The sequence below is a fragment of the Coregonus lavaretus genome (genome assembly GCF_964263955.1).
Source record: "Coregonus lavaretus genome assembly, chromosome: 3".
NCBI classification, from domain to species: domain Eukaryota; kingdom Metazoa; phylum Chordata; class Actinopteri; order Salmoniformes; family Salmonidae; genus Coregonus; species Coregonus lavaretus.
Window position 1 is genome coordinate 26,157,786 of NC_139990.1, and position 24,078 is coordinate 26,181,863.

Sequence of the window (24,078 nt, forward strand, 5' to 3'; positions counted from 1 at the left end):
TAAACATTCCAAAGAACATTGCCATGAAAAGTGGTTCATATCTGGAATTTGAACATATCTCAAATCAGCTCTATGGAACACCATTACCAGTTAACAATTGTTTGAAATTGCTAACTATTTATTTGTAGCTAACAATATAAAAGTGCTCCTCTTTCTTCAGATGAACAGAACCTGCAGAACTTACCAGTGATTCACATTAACAGGTAAGTCTTCAATTCATGTACATTACATCATAAACTGTTTACTCTCCTGTTATGCTCTTTTCCAGAGAATTCTGGATGTTTCTAGCATTATTTTCCTCGGTTATAGTACCTTGTTTTTAGGAGACCATCATCACCATTGCAATGTTGACCATATCTCTGCTGCTGTGTGCTGCCCTTGCTCTGAGTCAAGCAACAGGTAAGACGCACAGCAAACCAAGAATATACACCTTAATTCACACTTAACAACATTCTTTACATGACACTCCTTTCCTGTCGATCCCTGTAACTCCAGCTAGCTGGAGTTTTTGTTGTTCAGGTGCTGAGCTCTACCGTCATAATTTTTTGTGTACCAGTTCTTGTTTCAGAGCCTTTGCTGGAGACAAACATTGCGCAAGCTGGAGAAAAATACTGAGCAATAACATTTGACTTGACTTGATGCATAATTAGCTGCACTTGTTTTGAATTTGGCCAGTATGATAGTAACTCTTTCACACTACTGGGTCGAGTCGGACTGCACTAGGCTGTCCTGGTTACAAATCCACCATAGTTGTGTCACGGTTTCGGCCGAGGCTGCTCCTCCTCCTTGTTCGGGCAGGCTTCGGCGGTCGTCGTCCCCGGAGTACTAGCTACCACCGTTCGATGTTTCATGTTTGGTTGGTTTTGTCTGTTTGTACACCTGTCCCTTGTTAGTGTTTGATTTGGTTTCCTATTTAGTTATCGTGTGGTGGGTCAGGTGTTATGTGTGATTGGTTATTGTCTAGCTGTTGCTCTCGTTATTACTCTTGTGTTTTGTTGTTTTCGAGAGTCCGCACTGTGTGCGCTATTGCCTTTTACGCACGTTGTATTTTGTGCGTAATTTGTATTTTGCCTCCCGGTTGGGTTGGCTGTTCGCCTGTTTGGTGCTGACTTCATTTACTAAAGTCTGTTCACGAACGCCCGTGTTCCCTGCGCTTGATTTCCACACCGCATCTACACTCAGCTACTGACAGAATCACACATCACACCCATGGAATCAGCAGGAGCAACCGCGCCAACGGACATCATGGAGGACCGTCTGCGTGGGCAGGAGGACAGGATCAACCAGATCGGTCACGCCCTGGATCGGGTGATGAACACTCTCCACCGATGGGAAAGCAGCGGGGTACCCACGCCCCCACCTACCGGACCATCCCCATCGGTCAGTCCTCCTGTCCCCCTTCCGGAACCCAGCGGGATTCGGCTCTCGCTCCCGAGGGCGTACGACGGCTCCGCTGCCGGGTGTCAAGGGTTCCTGCTGCAAGTGGAGCTCTACCTCGCCACCGTACACCCGGCGCCCTCGGGACACGAGAGCGTCTCCGCCCTCATCTCCTGTCTCACCGGCAAGGCGTTGGAGTGGGCCAACGCCGAATGGAGGAGAATAGACGCCGCTACTATTACCTACGCGGAGTTCTCCCGCCGCTTCCGTGCCGTGTTTGACCATCCACCAGAAGGGAAGGCGGCGGGGGAGTGTCTATTCTACCTCCGACAGGGGATGAGGAGCGCACAGGATTTTGCTTTGGAGTTCCGGACTCTAGCGGCAGATGCAGGGTGGAATGAGCGGGCCCTCATAGACCACTTCCGCTGCAGCCTCCGGGAGGACGTCCAGAGAGAGTTGGCGTGCAGGGATACCACGTTGTCGTTTGACCAATTGGTCGACATGGCCATTCGGCTGGACACCCTGCTCGCCACCCGTGGACGTCCCGGGTGGGGGTTGCCCATTCCACCTTCCGGCACCTCCGAGCCGAGCCCTATGGAGCTCGGAGGTGCTGGCGCTAGAGAACGGAGGAGTAGGAACCCGAGGGGGGCCGTTCCCTGCACCAACTGTGGCCGTGGAGGGCACACCGCGGCTAGGTGTTGGGGAAGGTCCCCCGGTGGAGGTGAAGGCAGGCCACGCATTGGGGAGTCCTCCCAGGTGAGTAGGCGTCCTACTTACCCAGAGCTTTCTGTCGTTCACATAACCTTGCCTGTTTGTTTTCCACAGGTTGCACCTCGTTCCCAGCATAAGGCGCTAGTAGATTCAGGCGCAGCTGGGAATTTTGTAGATCGCCAGTTCTGTGTAGAGTTAGGGATTCCTCTCCTTCCCGTTGATAAGCCTTTCCCTGTACATGCCCTAGATAGCCGTCCGTTAGGATCTGGGTTAATTAGGGAAGTTACAGCGCCCCTTAGGATGAAGACGCAGGGGGGTCATGAGGAGACGATTCAGCTCTATCTGATTGACTCTCCTGCGTATCCGGTGGTGCTGGGACTTCCCTGGTTGATTACCCATGATCCTACTATTTCGTGGCGAGAGAAAGCTCTTAAAGGGTGGTCTGTTCAGTGTGAGAGGCTATGTCTGGGTGTTTCCATAGGGGCGACCTCGGTGGAGAGTCCAAATCAAATGCCCGCACTGCATATTCCCCCCGAGTATGAGGATTTGACACTGGTGTTTAGTAAGACAAGGGCGGCGCAGCTGCCGCCTCATAGACAGGGGGATTGTGCGATAGATCTCCAGGTTAGGAGCAGCACTCCCGCGGAGCCATGTGTATCCCTTGTCTCAAGAGGAGAGGAAGGCGATGGAAACTTACATCGCTGAGTCTCTGAGACAGGGATACATACGGGCCTCCACTTCACCCGCTTCCTCAAGCTTCTTTTTTGTGAAGAAAAAAGATGGAGGTTTGCGCCCGTGTATTGATTACCGCGGTCTCAATCAGATTACGGTGAAGTACAGTTATCCACTTCCTCTGATTGCGACTATGACGGAGTCATTACACGGTGCTCAGTTCTTCACAAAATTGGATCTCAGGAGCGCATATAACTTGGTGCGCATTAGAGAGGGCGATGAATGGAAGACAGCATTTAGCACGACCTCCGGTCATTACGAGTATCTCGTCATGCCATATGGGTTAATGAATGCTCCCTCAGTCTTCCAATCCTTTGTAGATGAGATTTTCCGGGACATGCAGGGGCAGGGAGTAGTCGTGTACATAGACGATATTCTGGTGTACAGTTCTACCCGAGCTGCGCATGTAGCCCTGGTGCGCCGAGTGTTGAGGAGACTGTTGGAGCATGACCTATATGTCAAGGCAGAGAAATGCCTGTTCTTTCAGAAGTCGGTCTCCTTTTTGGGTTATCAGTTGTCTGCGTCAGGGGTGAAGATGGAGGTTGACCGGGTGTCAGCTGTGCGTAATTGGCAAACCCCAACCACTGTGAAAGAGGTGCAACAGTTCTTGGGTTTTGCGAATTATTACCGGAGGTTTATCCGGGGTTTTGGACAGGTGGCAGCTCCCATAACGTCTCTGTTGAAGGGGGGTCCGGTGCGCTTGCGGTGGTCAGCTGAGGCGGACAGGGCTTTTGGGAGACTGAAGGACCTGTTTACCTCGGCGCCGGTGTTGGCACATCCGGATCCCGCTTTACCATTCCAGGTAGAGGTAGACGCGTCCGAGGCCGGTATTGGGGCCGTCCTCTCACAACGGTCTGGCACACCACCTAAGCTCCGCCCCTGTGCTTTTTATTCTAAGAAGCTCAGTCCGGCGGAGCGGAATTATGATGTAGGGGACAGGGAGCTGTTAGCCGTGGTACAGGCCCTAAAGGTGTGGAGGCATTGGCTTGAGGGGGCTCAACACCCTTTCCTCATTTTGACGGACCACCGTAACCTGGAGTACATCCGGGCAGCTAGGAGACTGAATCCTCGCCAGGCCCGCTGGACTATGTTTCTAGCCCGGTTTGTGTTTAAAATCACTTACATCCCTGGGTCCCAGAACGGGAAGGCAGATGCCCTGTCTCGGCGGTATGACACGGAGGAGAGGTCCGTTGAGCCCACTCCCATACTACCAAAGTCTTGTCTGGTGGCACCGGTGGTATGGGAGGTCGATGCAGAGATCGAGCGGGCGTTACGCACCGACCCAAGTCCTCCACAGTGTCCAGTGGGTCGGACGTACGTTCCACTCGAGGTACGCGATCGCCTCATTTATTGGGCTCATACGTCCCCCTCCTCTGGACATCCAGGTATCGGCCGGACAGTTCACTGCCTTAGCACTAAGTACTGGTGGCCAACGTTAGCCAGGGATGTGAGGGTTTATGTCTCCTCCTGTTCGGTGTGTGCACAGTGTAAGGCGCCCAGACATTTGCCCAGGGGTACGCTACAACCCCTGCCCGTTCCACAACGACCCTGGTCCCACCTCTCGGTGGACTTTGTTACAGACCTTCCCCCCTCACAGGGGAATACTACCATCCTGGTCGTTGTGGATCGGTTCTCGAAGGCCTGTCGTCTCCTTCCCATGCCGGGTCTCCCTACTGCCCTACAGACCGCTGAGGCTCTGTTTACCCATGTCTTCCGGCATTACGGGGTACCCGAGGATATAGTGTCTGATCGAGGCCCCCAGTTCACCTCCAGAGTGTGGAGAGCCTTTATGGAACGGTTGGGGGTTTCGGTGAGCCTTACCTCGGGTTACCACCCGGAGAGTAATGGGCAGGTTGAACGTGTCAACCAGGATGTGGGTAGGTTTCTGAGGTCTTATTGCCAGGGCCGGCCGGAGGAGTGGGCGAGATACGTTCCGTGGGCCGAGATGGCACAGAACTCTCTCCGCCACTCCTCCACCCAACTAACCCCTTTCCAGTGTGTGTTAGGGTACCAGCCGGTTCTGGCCCCTTGGCACGAGAGCCAGATCGAGGCCCCTGCGGTGGATGAGTGGGTGCGGCGCTCGGAGGAGACATGGAACGCTGCCCACGTTCATCTGCAGCGGGCCATCCGTCGGCATAAGACGAGCGCCGATCTCCACCGCAGTGAGGGGCCTGTATACGCACCTGGAGATCGAGTCTGGCTCTCGACCAGAAACCTGCCCCTCCGCCTGCCCTGCCGGAAGCTGGGTCGGCGGTTTGTGGGGCCATTCAAAGTCCTGAGGAGGTTGAACGAGGTGTGTTACAGGTTAGAACTGCCTATTGATTACAGGAATATTAACCCCTCGTTCCATGTGTCTCTCCTCAGGCCAGTGGTGGCTGGTCCACTCCAGGACTATGAGATAGAGGAGACTCCTCCGCCCCCGTTGGACATCGAGGGGGCTCCGGCGTACACTGTGAGGTCCATCCTTGATTCGAGACGCCGGATGGGGGGTCTCCAATATCTCGTGGAGTGGGAGGGGTACGGCCCGGAGGAGCGGTGCTGGGTGCCGAGGAGGGACATATTAGACCTGTCCCTGCTGACCGAGTTCCATCGGGGTCATCCTACGCGCCCTGCTCCGCGTCGTCCTGGTCGTCCCCGAGGCCGGGATCGGCGCACGGCTGGAGCCGCGCGTCAAGGGGGGGGTACTGTCACGGTTTCGGCCGAGGCTGCTCCTCCTCCTTGTTCGGGCAGGCTTCGGCGGTCGTCGTCCCCGGAGTACTAGCTACCACCGTTCGATGTTTCATGTTTGGTTGGTTTTGTCTGTTTGTACACCTGTCCCTTGTTAGTGTTTGATTTGGTTTCCTATTTAGTTATCGTGTGGTGGGTCAGGTGTTATGTGTGATTGGTTATTGTCTAGCTGTTGCTCTCGTTATTACTCTCGTGTTTTGTTGTTTTCGAGAGTCCGCACTGTGTGCGCTATTGCCTTTTACGCACGTTGTATTTTGTGCGTAATTTGTATTTTGCCTCCCGGTTGGGTTGGCTGTTCGCCTGTTTGGTGCTGACTTCATTTACTAAAGTCTGTTCACGAACGCCCGTGTTCCCTGCGCTTGATTTCCACACCGCATCTACACTCAGCTACTGACAAGTTGCTGGAACTGTGCTGGGAAAGGCAATGTGAAAAGAAGATATCTAAGCCAGCACATTACGGTTTGGGTCGGCAAAGTGAATAGAACAGTCCCATAAACATTGCAAAGGCAGCTTTGATTTCATGTGTTTTCTTGTCTTTAACTACATACTCTATATAGCCCCATGAGAAGACAATGGATTTTGAGCAGGCTTTGCATCTGGGTAATTGTATGAAACTAATGTCAGTAGATTTATCTGCAGTACTACTAGGTAGACACCTCTCACAGGCTGATGCCTCCACTAATCAGAATAAGAATTGTGTGCAGGGGCGGTTGTTTGTGAACAACATTGCTATGACTGGGCCATTTGAATTCCTGCCTGTCTGTCCTTCTTCCAGGAGCTAAGGTGGCAGAGGAGGCCGTAGCGGCAGCAGAGAACAGGAACCAATGCCCCACAGGCTGGTTCCAATTTGGATCGCGCTGCTTCATGTTCGTCGAGACTGCAAGGACATGGCCCCTAGCAGAGGTATCATGGTTACTCTCTACTGTGAATTAAAGGGAAAGTTCATTTGAAATCAACTCGCTTATTTGGTTTGAGGTTACCCTTTGTTATGATGAGTTTCTAGGGTATCAAGTAATTCATGATGCAAGAAGATATTTAACACTTAGATGGAGAGTTCATTCAAATATTTAATATTCGATACCGGGTTCATCTAACAAAAGGCATGTGCTTCGCCTCTTGCCATTTGAACTACTGAACAAAGAAAACCTCTCAGTTTATATACCTTCTGTTACACCTTTCTTCAAAAACATCTGTTAACCATCAGTGGGCACTCCCTTCTTTGATGTTATTACCTTGTACCCCAAGTCAGTATATCATGTCTATCAATCATTCTAAGATAAACCACCAGTAAGCTCCCTTGACATACTGGAATCCTGGGATATTCAGACACTGTGGCACCCAGAATCACTTATCTACTAAATGTAACCTGGTTCCCACCACACTATGAAATGACATCATAACAATCTTTCATTTTTTTCTCTTTGTGGTAAGTAACATTACTCAGATATTCAATTACTTAACCTCAACAATTCACATATAACTTCATATAAAATAAAATGTTCTCCAATCAGTAGCATAGATATATGATTAGAGTCTAAACTATGCTAGATAACTGAGAATTCATCCCTCTGTACCTTATACCTGAATCCAACCAGATTTTCAATATAATCAACAAAAGTATACATTCTCAATCACTTATCTCATGCACAATCACACCTCTCAAACCTCTAAGTAGTCAGTCTGAGTAAAAGATCAATACATGATTAACTAATATGTTCATGCTAAAAATCTATGTAGTCAAAACCTTACTGATATATAAGGAAAAAAGCCCACATAGACTATCCCTATTTCTTAAATGACAACCTTGTATACATAATTTTCAAATATACCCATCCTCTTAGACATGCTACCAAGAAAAACATACATAGAAATGCATTCTTAACATCATGACATCATCCACACAAATACAATGATACATGACCCTTTCTAAGTTACATGGATATTATAATATATTCAAATGAATATATCCCAATAAAAATAACTTCAGTCTTCTTCATCAATGTTCATTCAGAGGAACCCCAAGCTTTTCTCTGGTCACTTGGGGTGCTATCTGATCAACTTTTTACATTTTAGTAGACACTCTTATCCAGAGCGACTTACAGTTAGTGAGTGCATATATATTTTTTCATACTGGTCCCCCGTGGGAAACGAACCCACAACTCTGGCGTTGCAAACGCCATGCTCTACCAACTGAGCTACACGGGACAATCCTGTAAACCTTAAATTCCACGTTATACAGTTCCAACTTTATCATTCCCCATTATCAATGGACTCTACACTTGAATAACATGATATAGATGAATAATTAGTACTCTTAATACCTTCCTGTATTTCTCATAGCTTTATTTAAATTCCCAATACCTTCTTCATTCTGATGGTAAGTATGTACAACACGTATCCCCTATATAATCGCATACATTCCCCCTTTATCTACTATAATAGCATCCAATGCTATTATCAATTGCGTAGTGTCCAATAAGTGACAATTCAAACCCAATTGCTTGAAAACCCCTGACTGTTAACGTTTTAGTCATTTAGCAGACGCTCTTATCCAGAGCGACTTACGTGAGCAATTAGGGTTAAGTGCCTTGCTCAAGGGCACATCGACAGATTTTTCACCTAGTCGGCTCGGGGATTAGAACCAGCGACCTTTCGGTTACTGGCACAACGCTCTTAACCACTAAGCTACCTGCCGCCCTGTTAAAAGGTACCATCTTCAATTCTGTTCAACCCTGACTCTGTTCTGATAATATGCCCGAGGAGAGATACACAGTATAACACTCTGGTTTCAGTCCCTGTTAAATCAGTACATCCCTGAACTATTTATGATTGAGGAATTCAACCAAAATCAGATCAGATGAAAATAGCATAAACATTCCTATGTCACAAATACCAAACCCCATGATAGGAACCAATTAAATTCTTGCCTAGCAACAAAGATATGTACCACTCTAAAGATTCACATCAATACCACCCAATACTTCAAATGTATATAGTGACTACTATGTTAATACGGTGACTTAATAATCAACATAATCATGATTTCAGTCACAATCCTCAAACAGTATGATTCATCAATGTCTACTCAAAATAAATCATATAAGTGTATCCTAAGACATTACCATAAAGTATCGCTGTTTTAACCATAATATCTATATAAGACAATTATCTCAATTGTACAAGCAATACCCTTCATGCTGAAAATATTTATACTAATATATACTAATGATTTACTTAAATCACTCAGTCATCTTATAAATTATAACCAAAACCAAATTACTTATCTCAACCCAAATTTAGAATGACAATTCTTAGTGATTCACATTGATCCTATCACTCAAAATTAAAACCCTCAACTTTTAGCACCCATTACAACTGAATGTACACTTATATTAACATACAGTATAAATATCCATAATTCTATTATGACCTTCCTCATTCTGAGAATAACTACAGATCATTATCTACATTTACGTCATTTAGCAGACACTCTTATCCAGAGCGACTTACAGGAGCAATTAGGGTTAAATGCCTTGCTCAAGGGCACATCAACAGATTTTTCACCTAGTCGGCTTGGGGATTAGACCTTTCGGTTACTGGCACAACGCTCTTAACCACTAAGCTACCTGCCGCCCTACTATTAATTTAGCAGTGTATATACCTCCTACCCAAATTAGCAAATTTAGATAAATCCACATTTATTATCAACACAGCTAAGCAACCCCTTTTTTCTCCGGCACTTAAATCTTCTGGCGTCTCTTCATTATGTTCTTCAGACAGCTTCATATTTCAAAATGAATTGTCCATGACAATGTCACAACTACAATGTCTCATCCGAGTCACCACCTTCCCTACAACCTCATTGTGTCTTGTCCATTTGCCAACCAGTATACCACCAACATGAGAAATGTTGCCTTTGAACATATCTTTCTCCATTCTCACTCAATGGTGGACTCTTGTCCCACTCCCTAGAGATAAAATAATGAGAAAAAATCCTTTGATAGCTTCGATTGGCTGTTGTACACCGGTTGCATGTAGAAGTGGTACTTTACAGGAACGTCTTCAATGCCTCTGATATTCATCTTCAGCCGGTTCAGAGATTGTTTCTTTTTAAGGTTCACACCATTCTATGCCAAATTATCCCTGCTATGCATCAAGACACCATCTGTATTTACCTCAATAGAAGACAAAACATAACAGTTTAGTTGAGTTCATTTCTAATCCAAGAAATCCATATAAGCGTTGACTATATAACAAATTACTATGTTTTACCAATTATTCTTAATACCAATTTCTAATATACTCCACAATTTATGTTAGGTAAAACCTCCAAATACAGATAAGTGAATATTGTGACAGTCAGGTGATTCTTGAAATTCTGGAAGATCTTAAATACTTGGAGGTCTGTAGGTCTGTCCCTCCCCCGAGGGAATCAGCCAGAACACGTAGCTCATCAGTAGCATTCCTCTTGACATCGTCTCCCATCACCTGATCCTTGTCAGCTACATCATCCTCAACTCCCTCATCTCTAGGTCGTCGTTTCCTCATAGTACTCTGTTGCAGTGGTTTACGTGATACCAGGTTGATCTCCCCTCTATCCATACCTCCGTTGGTGTAGACTGGGTGACGATGTATGGTCCCTTTAGCTCTGACCCTTCTTCCTTCACTATGGTCTAGGATCATGCAGAGTCCTTCTCCATTTATCAACATCGCTCTGTGAAGTGTGTCCTTCTTGCAACTTACCAATAGGGAAGTTGAGAGTCCCTGCTGCAAAAACACACAGACACAGACACAAAAACAATGCTCCGCAGTGGCGATGCCATCTTCCTCCTCTGAGTTGGAATACTCCTACAGTGGGACACATAGATCTAGGAATCTGTCTCTGCTACTTTCCCCTCCATAGAGTTAGCCAGCAACACTTAGTACTGACCTCCCCACCTAGATTCTGTCCAGCACTTACTTATTTAATCCTTTACTACCACAAAGCCTCCAAGGCACATACAATGTCCAGATTCTCCTGTTAGGTTTGGCAGAGAAGCCTTCACCCTTGGAATAAAGTCTTCAGAACATTGTTAGGCGAGACACAGTATGCTACTTTACCCTGTCTTCTTATCAGTCAGGAGAAGCCTTGAGATTAGGAAGTGAACAACTTGCAGCTTGTTGCAAAGGACAGGCCACCTCTACATCCTGCCTTATACCACAAATACATTTTCGACAGGTATCCCTTATTCAGGGATAGTGCTCTCTCTGACCTTATTATGGTCCGAATCATATATATAGGACTATTACCATAATATAAACTTCTTCATAATTATCCTTATTATAAATTATTCTCAACTCGATATAATAAATCACCTTAAATTCCTCATCCCATGCCTCTAGGATTTCCAGTGTGGGTGATTAATTCACACTAGAAAGTCAGGACAGAGTTAAAAGGTCATTCAAACCCTTCAAAGAATTGTTCCATTCTATAGTAGACTAATCATTAACAACAGTCAAAACATTTCATAAATGTTGTATCCCAAGTGTACAGCAAGTCCTCATGACATTTCTTCTCAAAAGAAATCACGTGTTTACCCAAAACTTACTCATAAAAGAAAAAAACGTAATAAAGCTCTGTGTGTGTCCCTTTAAGACCTATCATCTTTGACCCGTTAAAACCCCCAACAATCAAAATAACAACCCTATACAGTGGCTTGCGAAAGTATTCACCCCCCTTGGCATTTTTCCTATTTTGTTGCCTTACAACCTGGAATTAAAATAGATTTTTGGGGGGTTTGTATCATTTGATTTACACAACATGCCTACCACTTTGAAGATGCAGAATATTTTTTATTGTGAAAGAAACAAGAAATAAGACAAAAAAACTGAAAACTTGAACTTGCATAACTATTGCTTTAGCAGTATGCTTGGGTCATTGTCCTGCTGGAAGGTGAACCTCCGTCCCAGTCTCAAATCTCTGGAAGACTGAAACAGGTTTCCCTCAAGAATTTCCCTGTATTTAGCGCCATTCATCATTCCTTCAATTCTGACCAGTTTCCCAGTCCCTGCCGATGAAAAACATCCCCACACTATGATGCTGCCACCACCATGCTTCACTGTGGATGGTGCTCTCAGGGTGATGAGAGGTGTTGGGTTTGCGCCAGACATAACGTTTTCCTTGATGGCCAAAAAGCTAAATTTTAGTCTCAACTGACCAGAGTACATTCTTCCATATGTTTGGGGCGTCCCCCACATGCCTTTTGGCGAACACCAAATGTGTTTGCTTATTTTTTTCTTTAAGCAATGGCTTTTTTCTGGCCACTCTTCCATAAAGCCCAGCTCTGTGGCGTGTACGGCTTAAAGGGGTCCAATGGACAGATACTCCAATCTCCGCTGTGGAGCTTTGCAGCTCCTTCAGTGTTATCTTTGGTATTTTTGTTGCCTCTCTGATTAATGCCGTCCTTGCCTGGTCCATGAGTTTTGGTGGGTGGCCCTCTCTTGGCAGGTTTGTTGTGGTGCCATATTCTTTAAATGTTTTACAATGGATTTAATGGTGCTCCGTGGGATGTTCAAAGTTTCGGATATTCTTTTATAACCCAACCCTGATCTGTACTTCTCCACAACTTTGTCCCTGACCTGTTTGGAGAGCTCCTTGGTCTTCATGGTGCCGCTTGCTTGGTGGTGCCCCTTGCTTAGTGGTGTGTCACACCTTGGCTCTGGGACTCATTATGTTGAGCCAGGGTGTGTTCATTCTATGTGTGTATTTCTATGTTGGTAATTCTGTTGTGTTTAATTCTATGTTTGCCTGAGTGACTCCCAATCAGAGGCAACGAGTGTCAGCTGTTGGCTGGTTGTCTCTGATTGGGAGCCATATTTAAACTGTATGTTTTTCCCTTTGGGTTTGTGGGTTTTTGTTCCGTGTTCGGTCATTGATACCGTGGACGTCACGAGTCGTTTCTTGTTTTGTATTGAGTTTAAACTTTAACTAATTAAAGTATGTTTGTTCATCACGCTGCGCCTTGGTCTGTTCCATATGACGATCGTGACAGAAAAACCCACCATGCAACGACCAAGCAGCGTGTCCAGGGGCAGCCCTTGGGCTGGACATGGGAGGAAGCGCCGGGAAAGGCCCTGGCGAAAGAGGAGCAGCGTGTCCAGGAGCAGGCAGCCTGGACATGGGAGGAGATATTGGACGGTAAAGGGTCCTGGACTTGGGGGGAAATCCTGGCCGGGATGGATCGCCGGCCATGGAGTGAGACAGTGGAGAGGCGACGGAGAGAGGAGCAACGGCGTGATCAGGGTCGTCGTCGGACGGTCGAGAGCCAACCCCAGAAATCTTTTTTGGGGGGGCACACGGCATGGACGACGGGGCTGACGGAGGAAAAAAAGGGGCGGATCCAGAAGGCCACCAGGCCAGGGGTACACCGCCCTGTACGTCCTGTGCGGATGCCTCACACAGAGTGTGTGAGGGTAGGCATTCAGCCAGGACGGGTTGTGGCTGCTCTTCACTCCAGGCCTCCTATCCGTCTCCACAGCCCGGTTCGGCCTGTCCCTGCTCCACGCACCAAGCCTACGGTGTGCGTCGCCAGCCCAGCCTGTCCCTGCTCCACGCACCAAGCCTACGGTGTGCGTCGCCAGCCCAGACCGGCCTGTCCCTGCTCCACGCACCAAGCCTACGGTGTGCGTCGCCAGCCCAGTCCGGCCTGTCCCTGCTCCACGCACCAAGCCTACGGTGTGCGTCGCCAGCCCAGCCCGACCTGTCCCTGCTCCACGCACCAAGCCTACGGTGCGCGTCGCCAGCCCGGCCCGGCCTGTTCCTGCCACTCGCACCAAGTCTACGGTGCGCGTCGCCAGCCCGGCCCGGCTTGTTCCTGCCACTCGCACCAAGTATACGGTGCGCGTCGCCAGCCCGGCCCGGCCTGTTCCTGCCACTCGCACCAAGTCTACGGTGCGCGTCGCCAGCCCGGCCCGGCTTGTTCCTGCCACTCGCACCAAGTATACGGTGCGCGTCGCCAGCCCGGCCCGGCCTGTTCCTGCCACTCGCACCAAGTATACGGTGCGCGTCGCCAGCCCGGCCCGGCCTGTTCCTGCCACTCGCACTAAGCCAGGGGTGCGAGAAGTCAGCCTGGTAAGGCCCGTTCCTCCTCCACGCACCAAGCCAGGGGTGCGAGTCGTCAGCCTGGTAAGGCCCGTCCCTCCTCCACGCACCAAGCCAGGGGTGCGAGTCGTCAGCCTGGTAAGGCCCGTTCCTCCTCCACGCACCAAGCCAGGGGTGCGCGTCGTCAGTCCAGCACAACCCGTGCCTGGGTCACCGGTGCCTGGTAAGGTACCGGTCAACTGCTCCACTATGGAGCTGAAGCTAACCGCTCCTGCTAAGTCCAGTCCTGCTCCTGCCGGCGGGGCCAGACTGGACCAGGGGCGCTATGGGGGGTGTATTGGAGGGTGGTGGTCAAGGCCGGAGCCAGAACCGCCGCCGAGGAGGTATGCCCGCCCAGCCCTCCCCTGTTTTGTTCAGTTGAGGCGCGGTCGCAGTCCGCGCCTTTAGGGGGGGGTACTGTCACACCCTGGCTCTGGGACTCATTATGTTGAGCCAGGGTGTGTTCATTCTATGTGTGTATTTCTATGTTGGTAATTCTGTTGTGTTTAATTCTATGTTTGCCTGAGTGACTCCCAATCAGAGGCAACGAGTGTCAGCTGTTGGCTGGTTGTCTCTGATTGGGAGCCATATTTAAACTGTATGTTTTTCCCTTTGGGTTTGTGGGTTTTTGTTCCGTGTTCGGTCATTGATACCGTGGACGTCACGAGTCGTTTCTTGTTTTGTATTGAGTTTAAACTTTAACTAATTAAAGTATGTTTGTTCATCACGCTGCGCCTTGGTCTGTTCCATATGACGATCGTGACATGGTGTTGCAGACTCTGGGGCCTTTCAGAACAGGTGTATATATACTGAGATCATGTGACACTTAGATTGCACACAGGTGGACTTTATTTAACTAATTATGTGAATTCTGAAGGTAATTGGTTGCACCATATCTTATTTAGGGGCTTCATAGCAAAGGGGGTGAATACATATGCACGCACCACTTTTCGTTATTTTTTTATTTTTATTTTTTTAAACAAGTTATATTTTTCATTTCACTTCACCAATTTGGACTATTTTGTGTATGTCCATTACATGAAATCCGAATAAAAATCAATTTAAATTACAGGTTGTAATGCAAAAAAATAGGAAAAACACCAAGGGGGATGAATACTTTTGCAAGGCACTGTATAAACATCATACTAGGTGGGTTGTGTGTGGTTATTTGAAAAGCCCTATTGGAAAACAACAAATAAAAATAGCCAGGCCTTATGTAATTTGGTAGCTCCTTTTTACAACCTAAGTATAAAACTGCAGAATTTTACTAAATTCTCCCCCTAGCCTACAGACTTGGGAAACATTCCAATGGGAGATAAGGAAATCCCCTTTCTTCTGGAAGAGAAAGTATACATTTCGTTAACATTCAGTTATAATCAGCAATCCAAAAATAGTAATTACACACAAACATGATTCATATATACACCGTCCTACCTCACATCAATAGTCGTTTGTTTTAATCTCTCATAACTACTCCAGTCGAAGATTACATAAAATCTCTCAAAAGATGAAAACCACTCAATTTTCTCTGAGTTTACAATGAGTATTTGTAATTGATTACCCTTCAGACTTCATCCTCTGTAATTCTCACAATGATTATTCAACCCCAAAATCTGCTCCTTTTGATCCCATATCAAATTATCCTAGTATCGTTACTTGATCAACAACATAGGAAATATCTGTTTCCCCTGATATTGTTCCTGTCACCCCTCTAAATGTCATATTTAATTAATTCGCCAATATAATCAATTACTCTGCGTAAGTAAGCCGTGATATCTTTCCCTTAACATATACTGTAGGGGACTTCCATCAATCCTGGATAAAAAACTCCCACTCAAAACACATCAGATAATACCACGTTTCATTAAGTTCACTACACCTTCTAATATAAACCTATAACCCCTTTCCGGTAATGTAATCATCGCAACCTGTTGTATTGATGTACTAAAATATAAACCTATTGTTTAATAAGTCCAGAACCTACAAAACATTTTTACTACTCCATCAGCCTAATAGTAAAAACTACCTGCACTCCACTGGTCCACGTAAAGAAAACAAATTATCGTTTTAGAATTCATTAACTATTTGCATACATCACTGGTGTTACGCAAACTATATAATGTAATAATAATAATTAAAAATTGTCACAGAATGGTCTATATTCAACTATCTAGACATGTGCTCCTCATTACCCTCTGCGTCCTTTATATCTTTATCCACAAACCACTACTACCTAATAACATATTTTAATTGACCTTACTACAAATAATTATTTTAATACCAGTCTATTCAAACAATCCAATTCAACATTTATCATCTCCTAATTAACCTACTTATCCTTCTAACACAGAAAACCCTCAACAATATATATTATTCTCTATCGCTGACTTTCCATCTAACGGTACTTTAGCATATGACAAATTATTTTTAAGTTATAGTCAAAACAAACAAAACATATATTCACAGTGATGCAACTTTAATTTCTATGTTATCCTATACGATGTGTTGGTAAAACAATCTCTTTCCTATAATGTTATCAATTCACCCAGTGATCTAGGTCAATAGCATCTATGTAAAAGTTTTGCTTCCGTCCCTACCTGGGCTTGAACCAGGACCCTCTCAAAATAGCTATTTCATGACTTATTCCATGATGATATAACACATCTCTCTATTTCATGATGATACTACACATCCAAATAGTTATTTCATGAATTATTTCATGATGATACAACACACCTCTCTATTTCATGATGATACTACACATCAAAATAGTTATTTCATGACTTACAGTGGGGGAAAAAAGTATTTAGTCAGCCACCAATTGTGCAAGTTCTCCCACTTAAAAAGATGAGAGAGGCCTGTCATTTTCATCATAGGTACACATCAACGATGACTGACAAAATGAGAAAAAAAAATCCAGAAAATCACATTCTAGGATTTTTAATGAATTTATTTGCAAATTATGGTTGAAAATAAGTATTTGGTCAATAACAAAAGTTTCTCAATACTTTGTTATATACCCTTTGTTGGCAATGACACAGGTCAAACGCTTTCTGTAAGTCTTCACAAGGTTTTCACACACTGTTGCTGGTATTTTGGCCCATTCCTCCATGCAGATCTCCTCTAGAGCAGTGATGTTTTGGGGCTGTCGCTGGGCAACACGGACTTTCAACTCCCTCCAAAGATTTTCTATGGGGTTGAGATCTGGAGACTGGCTAGGCCACTCCAGGGCCTTGAAATGCTTCTTACGAAGCCACTCCTTCGTTGCCCGGGCGGTGTGTTTGGGATCATTGTCATGCTGAAAGACCGAGCCACGTTTCATCTTCAATGCCCTTGCTGATGGAAGGAGGTTTTCACTCAAAATCTCACGATACATGGCCCCATTCATTCTTTCCTTTACACGGATCAGTCGTCCTGGTCCCTTTGTAGAAAAACAGCCCCAAAGCATGATGTTTCCACCCCCATGCCTCTTGCCATTCGAACTACTGAACAAAGAAAACCTCTCAGTTTATATACCTTTTGTTACACGTTTCTTCAACAACATCTGTTAACCATCAGTGGGCACTCCCTTCTTTGATGTTATTACCTTGTACCCCAAGTCAGTATATAATGTCTATCATTCATTCTAAGATAAACCACCAGTAAGCTCCCTTGACATACTGGAATCCTTGGTATTCAAACACTGTGGCACCCAGAATCACTTATTCTGCATGCGTCATGTAAAATACTGAACATCCCCTTTAAGTTATTGTTTCATTGGAATTTTCTTTAAGCGTGGAATATTTATTGATATATTTATATTAATTAAGGCCTACTGTATATTGGAACCCACAGGACATTGGTTAAGACAGAGATAATCTAATATCTCTAAGAGCATTTTAAAAAGAGCATTAATTGCGATGGACAATATTTGATTGTGAGAGTCCAGAAGATAAGTAATCACAGACTGGACTACTGACTAATACTTACATTATGAAATGTCTTTGCCCCTGTCTACCTCTCACTGTAGCACCACTGTGTGTCCATTGGAGCAAACCTGGCGTCTGTGCACAGCTCTGCGGAATATCAATTTCTACAGGAAGTGGTGGGGAGCAAGATTGGCGGTTCCTCTACTACCTGGATTGGAGGATTTGATGCTGTTCAGGTGGAGTATACTCACATATCAGTAGTATCTTGGTATACTCATCAATATCTCAAGGGTCACTGGTAAAGTCAGATCTAGGTTTGGAAGATCTTATAGATCTACAAAAAAACACTGCAGTATCCACTGGCATACTATAATAATAATAATAATAATAATAATAATAATAATAATAATAATAATAATAATAATAATAATAATAATAATAAAATAATAATATGGGATTGCTTTGTTACTGAGACCTCACTTCTTCACCACAGGACAGGCTATGGTTTTGGAGCGACGGCTCCGAATTTGATTACCAGAACTGGAAGAAAGGAGAGCCCAATAATAGCGGTGGCAGAGAGCCATGTATGGTGATGAACTGGGGAGGTACAGTAGGCCCACTATCATTCACTGATACATTCATCAAATTAAACTTTATTCATAGTACATTTAACAAATAAAACTGACACACACACCACATCCCGCAAACACACTATTATATTATTGTGTGAACATCTGAGATTATTTGAGAGGTCATTTCTGTTCTGTGTTTCCTTTTAAGATGAATACCGCTGGAACGATATAAACTGTGGAAACAGCTTTCCCTCTGTGTGCTCCAAAAGAATCTGTGAAATAGAGAAAAACTGAAACCATAAATGCTACTCGATAGTGTCAGCATCCAACTGAACACTTTTTATGGTAAAGTCAAATATTTAGTAACGATTATTTGTTGCTGTAAACTGTACGTTTGAGTTAGTTGTTGTTCATAAATGTTGAGTAATGGTTTTGTTGTTTATTGTCAATAAAACGGTTGTACACATTATTAGTTTTCTCTTATGAGTCATTATTAAACATGAATGATACTGCCATAATTGTAAGAGGTTTCTTAAAGGTACAGTCTAGGATTTCAGAGTTTGTTCAATGGTCATTTAAATTCTTGATATTTATCCATTGATTCAAGATTATTATTGTAAACAAAAACGGATACAAAAATAACAATTTAATTTGGATAAACAATTTAGTAAACTGAAATAAAATAATTAATACAAATATTTCAAAAAATACAACTATACTGAAACTATTATCTTTGACTGCAAATTAAAATAAAAACCATCATCAATTGTTTTGTTTCATTTTTTTCCCCTTTGGGCAATAATCTAATTGGGTTTTCAAGCTTTTCTTTCTAATGGGGTTTTCCAGTGTAGTATCTGAGGAATTATGACTTTGCTAATGTTTTCAGATGGTATCTGAGAGGATGTTTATTCAGCTTAGAGGGAGCATCTGGGGAGCAGTTTTATGGGGACACCCCATAGAACAGAGGAAGTCTGTTGTGTGGAGACAGGTGATTGGTCTGTATGGAAATCCACCCATATCATGGTAAAGATTATAAATACTTGGTTGAGACAAAGTAGATCAGAACAACTTATTATTTTGGGTCGTTGGTCTCCAGATGTCTGCAGATATCTGTAAATTGAAGCTGTAACCCTTTGATATAAATAAACTTTTATGATCAAAGTACAGCGTCAGCGGATTTCCTTGGTCTCACAGCATAATTAGCAACGTTTTCTCGACACAACAAAATGGCGACGAGGATTTGGACGAATTGTGTTTTTTCTCAGCGTTCCATTCATGGGCGCCAAGCTGACTCTGGCTCCAGAATCCGGCAGATAAGGGTGAGTTTTCTCACCACTTTGGGCTCTGGTTAGTTTGTGTGTCTGTGTGTCTGTGCGTTGAATGAATGCACCGTTAAGACCTTGCGTGTGTGCTTTGCTGTTATTTGCTGTGGGATAGGAGTCCGTTCTAAATTTGTTTGCGCTGGTAAACAACGCAAAAAGGGGGGAGTGTCTATAGGGATATTTTGCTTGAATACAATTCAAGAAGAATAGATTGAAAGGAATAAGGCCAAGGTAAATGTATACAAATTAGGACCATTGCGAATCTATGGAAGCCCTCTCAGGAGGCGATCATTAGGATGGGCCAAAAATCCTAAAAGCACGTTAGGTGTATTTAGGTAAGTCCAGGGGGCATGAGGCTGTGGTATATATATTCGGTTGCAAGTTACCTCTCAACATGTGGTTGACGAATTATATGATTGATGTGACCGCTCATTGAATTTCCGCGGACCTCGTGGTAGCCTAAATTTAGGAACAAAGGAATTTTACGGCGCAATGGAGGTAACATGCTACATGCTACATGCTACATGCTACCTTAGGGGTCCATAGGAATGGATTAAGCCTCTTAAACTGTGTTTATGTGTGTAGAATAGAGTAGGATTTGTGTTCTATGGTTTGTGAGCTCTGTTAAGTGTTATTGTTTGTCTATGGGGGGTAAAAGAACGGAGGTACAACGGGACTGTTAACTTTCTGTTGTCTGGCTTGGAGAGAGCTGGGAGAAAGCTCCATCCACTCTGAAATTGTATTGGTGAATGTACTACGTATGCACGTGATTTTATGACTTTAGAGTTACGTAGGGCAAATATGCCACTCCCCTGCACTGAGCTGCTGGGAGACGCAGACAAAGAGAGAAAAGATTTAGACACTAATAGTGTATTCTGGTTGTTAAATCGGCTGTTGTTTGAAGATGAAACTGTTTTCTTGAGACTTATCGAATTGATAAACTAGAGATATGTTGACGGATTAAAAATAATTAAATAAATAAAATAAAATGTTATTGAGCTATTTATACTATTCCTGAGTTAAGTTGTTTGCTTATTTCTTAGCGCGAATGTGACTAGAGGAATATTGAATGGTTGAAATAACTCAGTGAGTGCATAAACTACTAAAGTCTTGTCTGTTCTTTGTTCTTTTGTCATATGAGAGACGATAAGAAGAAGGAGAGAGAGAGAGAGAGAAAGGAATTGCTGACGTGTACATCATGCGACAGAGTCTGCTGCAACGGATCAAGTCAAATCAAGGCCAGTACTGTTCTATTTACAAAACTTACCTTCCCATACAGGATATTTTGTGTGCCTAGCATAATTGATGCTATGACAATTTGACAAGGACTTGGCAACAGACTGATCAATTGATGTAATTGCATATTGGAGTTTTTGTGCATGAGTGGGTTTGATTAGAGTTCTGTTGGGAATCGAGTACTGACATTATTCTGTAAAATTAAGGTAATTGGGTGCTTATTAAGCAATTGGTTTGTGAGTACTGTAGTGTTGCTGGATTGTAGGTCTTTCTTTTTTGGATTGCTCTGAAGTTGACTACTTTCCTTTACTTTTCCTGATCGGATGTGGTAAGATTGCCACTAATTAATAACTTGGTAAAATAAAACTCAATAAAAAAAAAAAAAAAATAATAATTTTTTTTTTTTAAATACATTATACATTTTTTAATTGATTAGTTTTTATTTAATTGTTTAATAAAAAAATTAAAAAAATAAATAATAATAGGGAGGAAACCATAAGCTATATAGTCTAAAATAATAAAATAATTCACAATAAAGGAATATAAAATAGTTGTTACAATGGGGAAAAAGGACATCAAAACTATGAAAGGAATTACTCCTGTTGATATAGTACAAAATAGTAATCCTCTAGTTAATGGTATTGCAAGGTTATCTGGAAAATGGAATAAACGTTGGCCTGACATTGAACAACCATGGCCAGTGGAAGGGACTCTTAACCCTGACGTCATCAACATAATGAAAGTGCTTCTGTCAATTCATAAGGCAGATCAAAAGAAAGGGAAAAAAGGGAACATGGTAAAGAAAAGAGACAAAGAGAGCTGGGTGTTCTTAAGCTGTTTGAAAATGAAGGACAAAAACTGATAAAAGATACCAACGATAAAAGAAACAAAGATATAGAGAAAATTGTAAAAGCAGTGAAGGTGACAGAAAAACTAATGACAGAAGTCAGTACACCTTCTCACATACAGATTCAGCAAAAAGACCCCCACCTTATGAGAAAGAAGTAGAGTTTAAGGACGTCTATCCTCAGCTTCCAATGATCATTCAGGAGGGTGATTATTGCATCAGAGATGAGGATGAACGAATAATAGAGACAGGACAAGCAGAAACGACCATAAAAATGAATCCAAACTCCAAAAGTAGGAAGAAAACGAGATGTCTGGAAACTAAGGGTGGAGTGAGGTTCAGGAGGATGGAACTTGAAGATGATGAAGATGATGATGATGATCAGAGTGATTCAGAAGAGATCATGGGTGGATATGACCCTGTGATCAGACGGAGGCTGGCCAGAGCGGAAAGAAGGGGTGATGGATGTTTGAAGAAGAAGAATACAAGATATTCCAGTTCTGATGAAAGCGAAGATGAAGACAGCAATAAAGATTTGGAGATTAAAGGTGCTGCATATTCAAGAGGATTTTATCCTACAATGATTAGCACAGAAGAAATAGAAAGAGATATAGACCGATGCGTATTATGCCTGGATAAAGCAAATAATTTAGAAGAAGTAAGAGAACTGGAACAACAACTCAAGAAGCTGAAGATACAGAAGAAAAAACTGCTGAGAAAAGGATCCCAAGAATTGGAGAAAAAGTATACATTGAGGCCAAGGAAAGAGGGCACCAGTAAGAAAATGATGCCAGTGATCATTCGAGGACAAAACCTAGAATATAAGCCTTTGCAAAATACTGATATGTCAGATATACTTGAGAAGCTGCCTACTCTTCAAGATGGAGCCTATCCTTGGATTTCAAAATTGGAAGAAATTACGGTGGGAACACAGTCAGCCATAGGAGACATTAAGAGACTTTTGGATAATCTCCTTGGGATTCCAGATATGGAAGAAATATTTCAGAGAGCTGGACTCAATAGATATGTGGGGACTGCAGTGAATGATCCTGAATTGTTGGCTGCAAGTAGGAATCGGCTGTGGAGAGCACTGAAAGATACGTTTCCAACAAATGTGCATCCTGACAACATTCTGATTGATCCACTAGGACAACAAGAAAATCAGAGAGCCTATGTGTCAAGAGTCCATCAAGTGTGGAGAAATATTACCGGAAATGATCCAGATGTGAGTCAAATTGAGCAGTCAATTTTGAGAGCTAAACTGCAGATGGGACTGCCCTCACCAGTAAGGAGCAAACTGGCAAAGGTGGTTGGACTTGGAAGCATGACAAAAGGTGTCTATACAGATCATATAGCCCATGAAGTGGATCTGTACAGGAAAAAGGAACACAACCAGAAAGAACAGGACCAAGAAACTCTCAGAAAACTCAATCAAATACAACTGGTGGAGAATAAGAAGGAGAAAAAACAAGCTTTGGTTATGCAGAATCAGTGTGCACCAAATCAACAATCACTGCCAGAGCTTCAACCGGACCAGTTCCAACCGCAATTGTACCAGCCACCAATAGCGGTACCAGTTGTTCCATATCCACAGCCAGTTTCTGGACAGACACAGAATTGGAGAGGAAGAGGACGAGAAGGCTTAGAAAGAGGAAGAGGAGGAAGATTTAAGCCATACTTCCAGCAACCTTCAGAAGTGTGTTATAATTGTGGACAGGTTGGTGACTTTGCTGTGAGTGCAATGGGCCAGGAGGAAACATCAGAGGGAATTTCAGAGGAAGATACAGGGGTCAGTCAAGATCATCTGGAGGACAGGTGAACCCCTATAGGGGCCCGGAGCAAGGATTCTAGGGGTGCCCAGAAGATCCGAAAGGGGGGTGTCAGCTGGTAGCATCAGGACCGGAAAAAGATCCAACAATTGAAGTGAAAGTAAACAAAGGACCATGGGAGGTGATGATGGATAGTGAACCTGCTTTTGTCTGTGTTCAGCCTAAAGAGGTTACACATCTCACTATGTCAAATCAACTAATTAGGATAGGGATTCGAGAGAGTAAAACTGCTGATTCCTCTTACGGAACCAATTGAGCTCTGCTATAAAAATCAAAAATTACAATACCCATACTGGTATCAGAACATACACCTATTGCATTGTTGGGAAGAGATGCATTGTGTAAGTTGAACTGTACAATAAGATGTACACCAGACGGCTGTCTGGTAGAAGATTACAAAGGAGTAGGGTTTTTGGGAATCATATTTGCTTGAAAAGATTGATTATATCATAGGAAGGAGCACAATCTGTCTGAAAAGTAATGTTTACAGGGGGTGACTGTTATTCTTGGTTACATTCCTACACCAAGAGGGGAATAAGATGTCAAACTAAGCTAAAAGATGCTCAGTCGTTTGCCAAGTCTGTGTGTAAAGAAGTCATAAGCAGGTGGGGACTTCCCGATCACATATCCTAAAATTAGTGGGAAAGGAATTTGTGGATAAATCAGTGAAATGGTTTTTAAAAGTTAGGAGAAAAAGT

General features: G+C 43.9%; 1 protein-coding gene across 2 annotated transcripts; it reads left to right on the forward strand.

Annotated features, from left to right (window-relative positions):
- LOC311126894 (ladderlectin-like) lies at positions 1-18,615 on the forward strand. 2 transcript variants are annotated; one of them, XM_084158586.1, is made up of 6 exons: positions 1-203; positions 310-399; positions 6,323-6,450; positions 17,676-17,810; positions 18,068-18,179; positions 18,355-18,615. In XM_084158586.1, the coding sequence occupies exons 2-6, from the start codon at positions 345-347 to the stop codon at positions 18,438-18,440; spliced, it is 516 nt and encodes a 171-aa protein (XP_084014712.1). In that variant the 5' UTR covers positions 1-203; positions 310-344; the 3' UTR covers positions 18,441-18,615. The 2 variants fall into 2 exon arrangements, with proteins under 2 accessions (XP_084014712.1, XP_084014711.1); XM_084158585.1 differs by having other exon boundaries at positions 324-399.
- The last annotated feature ends 5,463 nt before the right edge of the window (positions 18,616-24,078 follow it).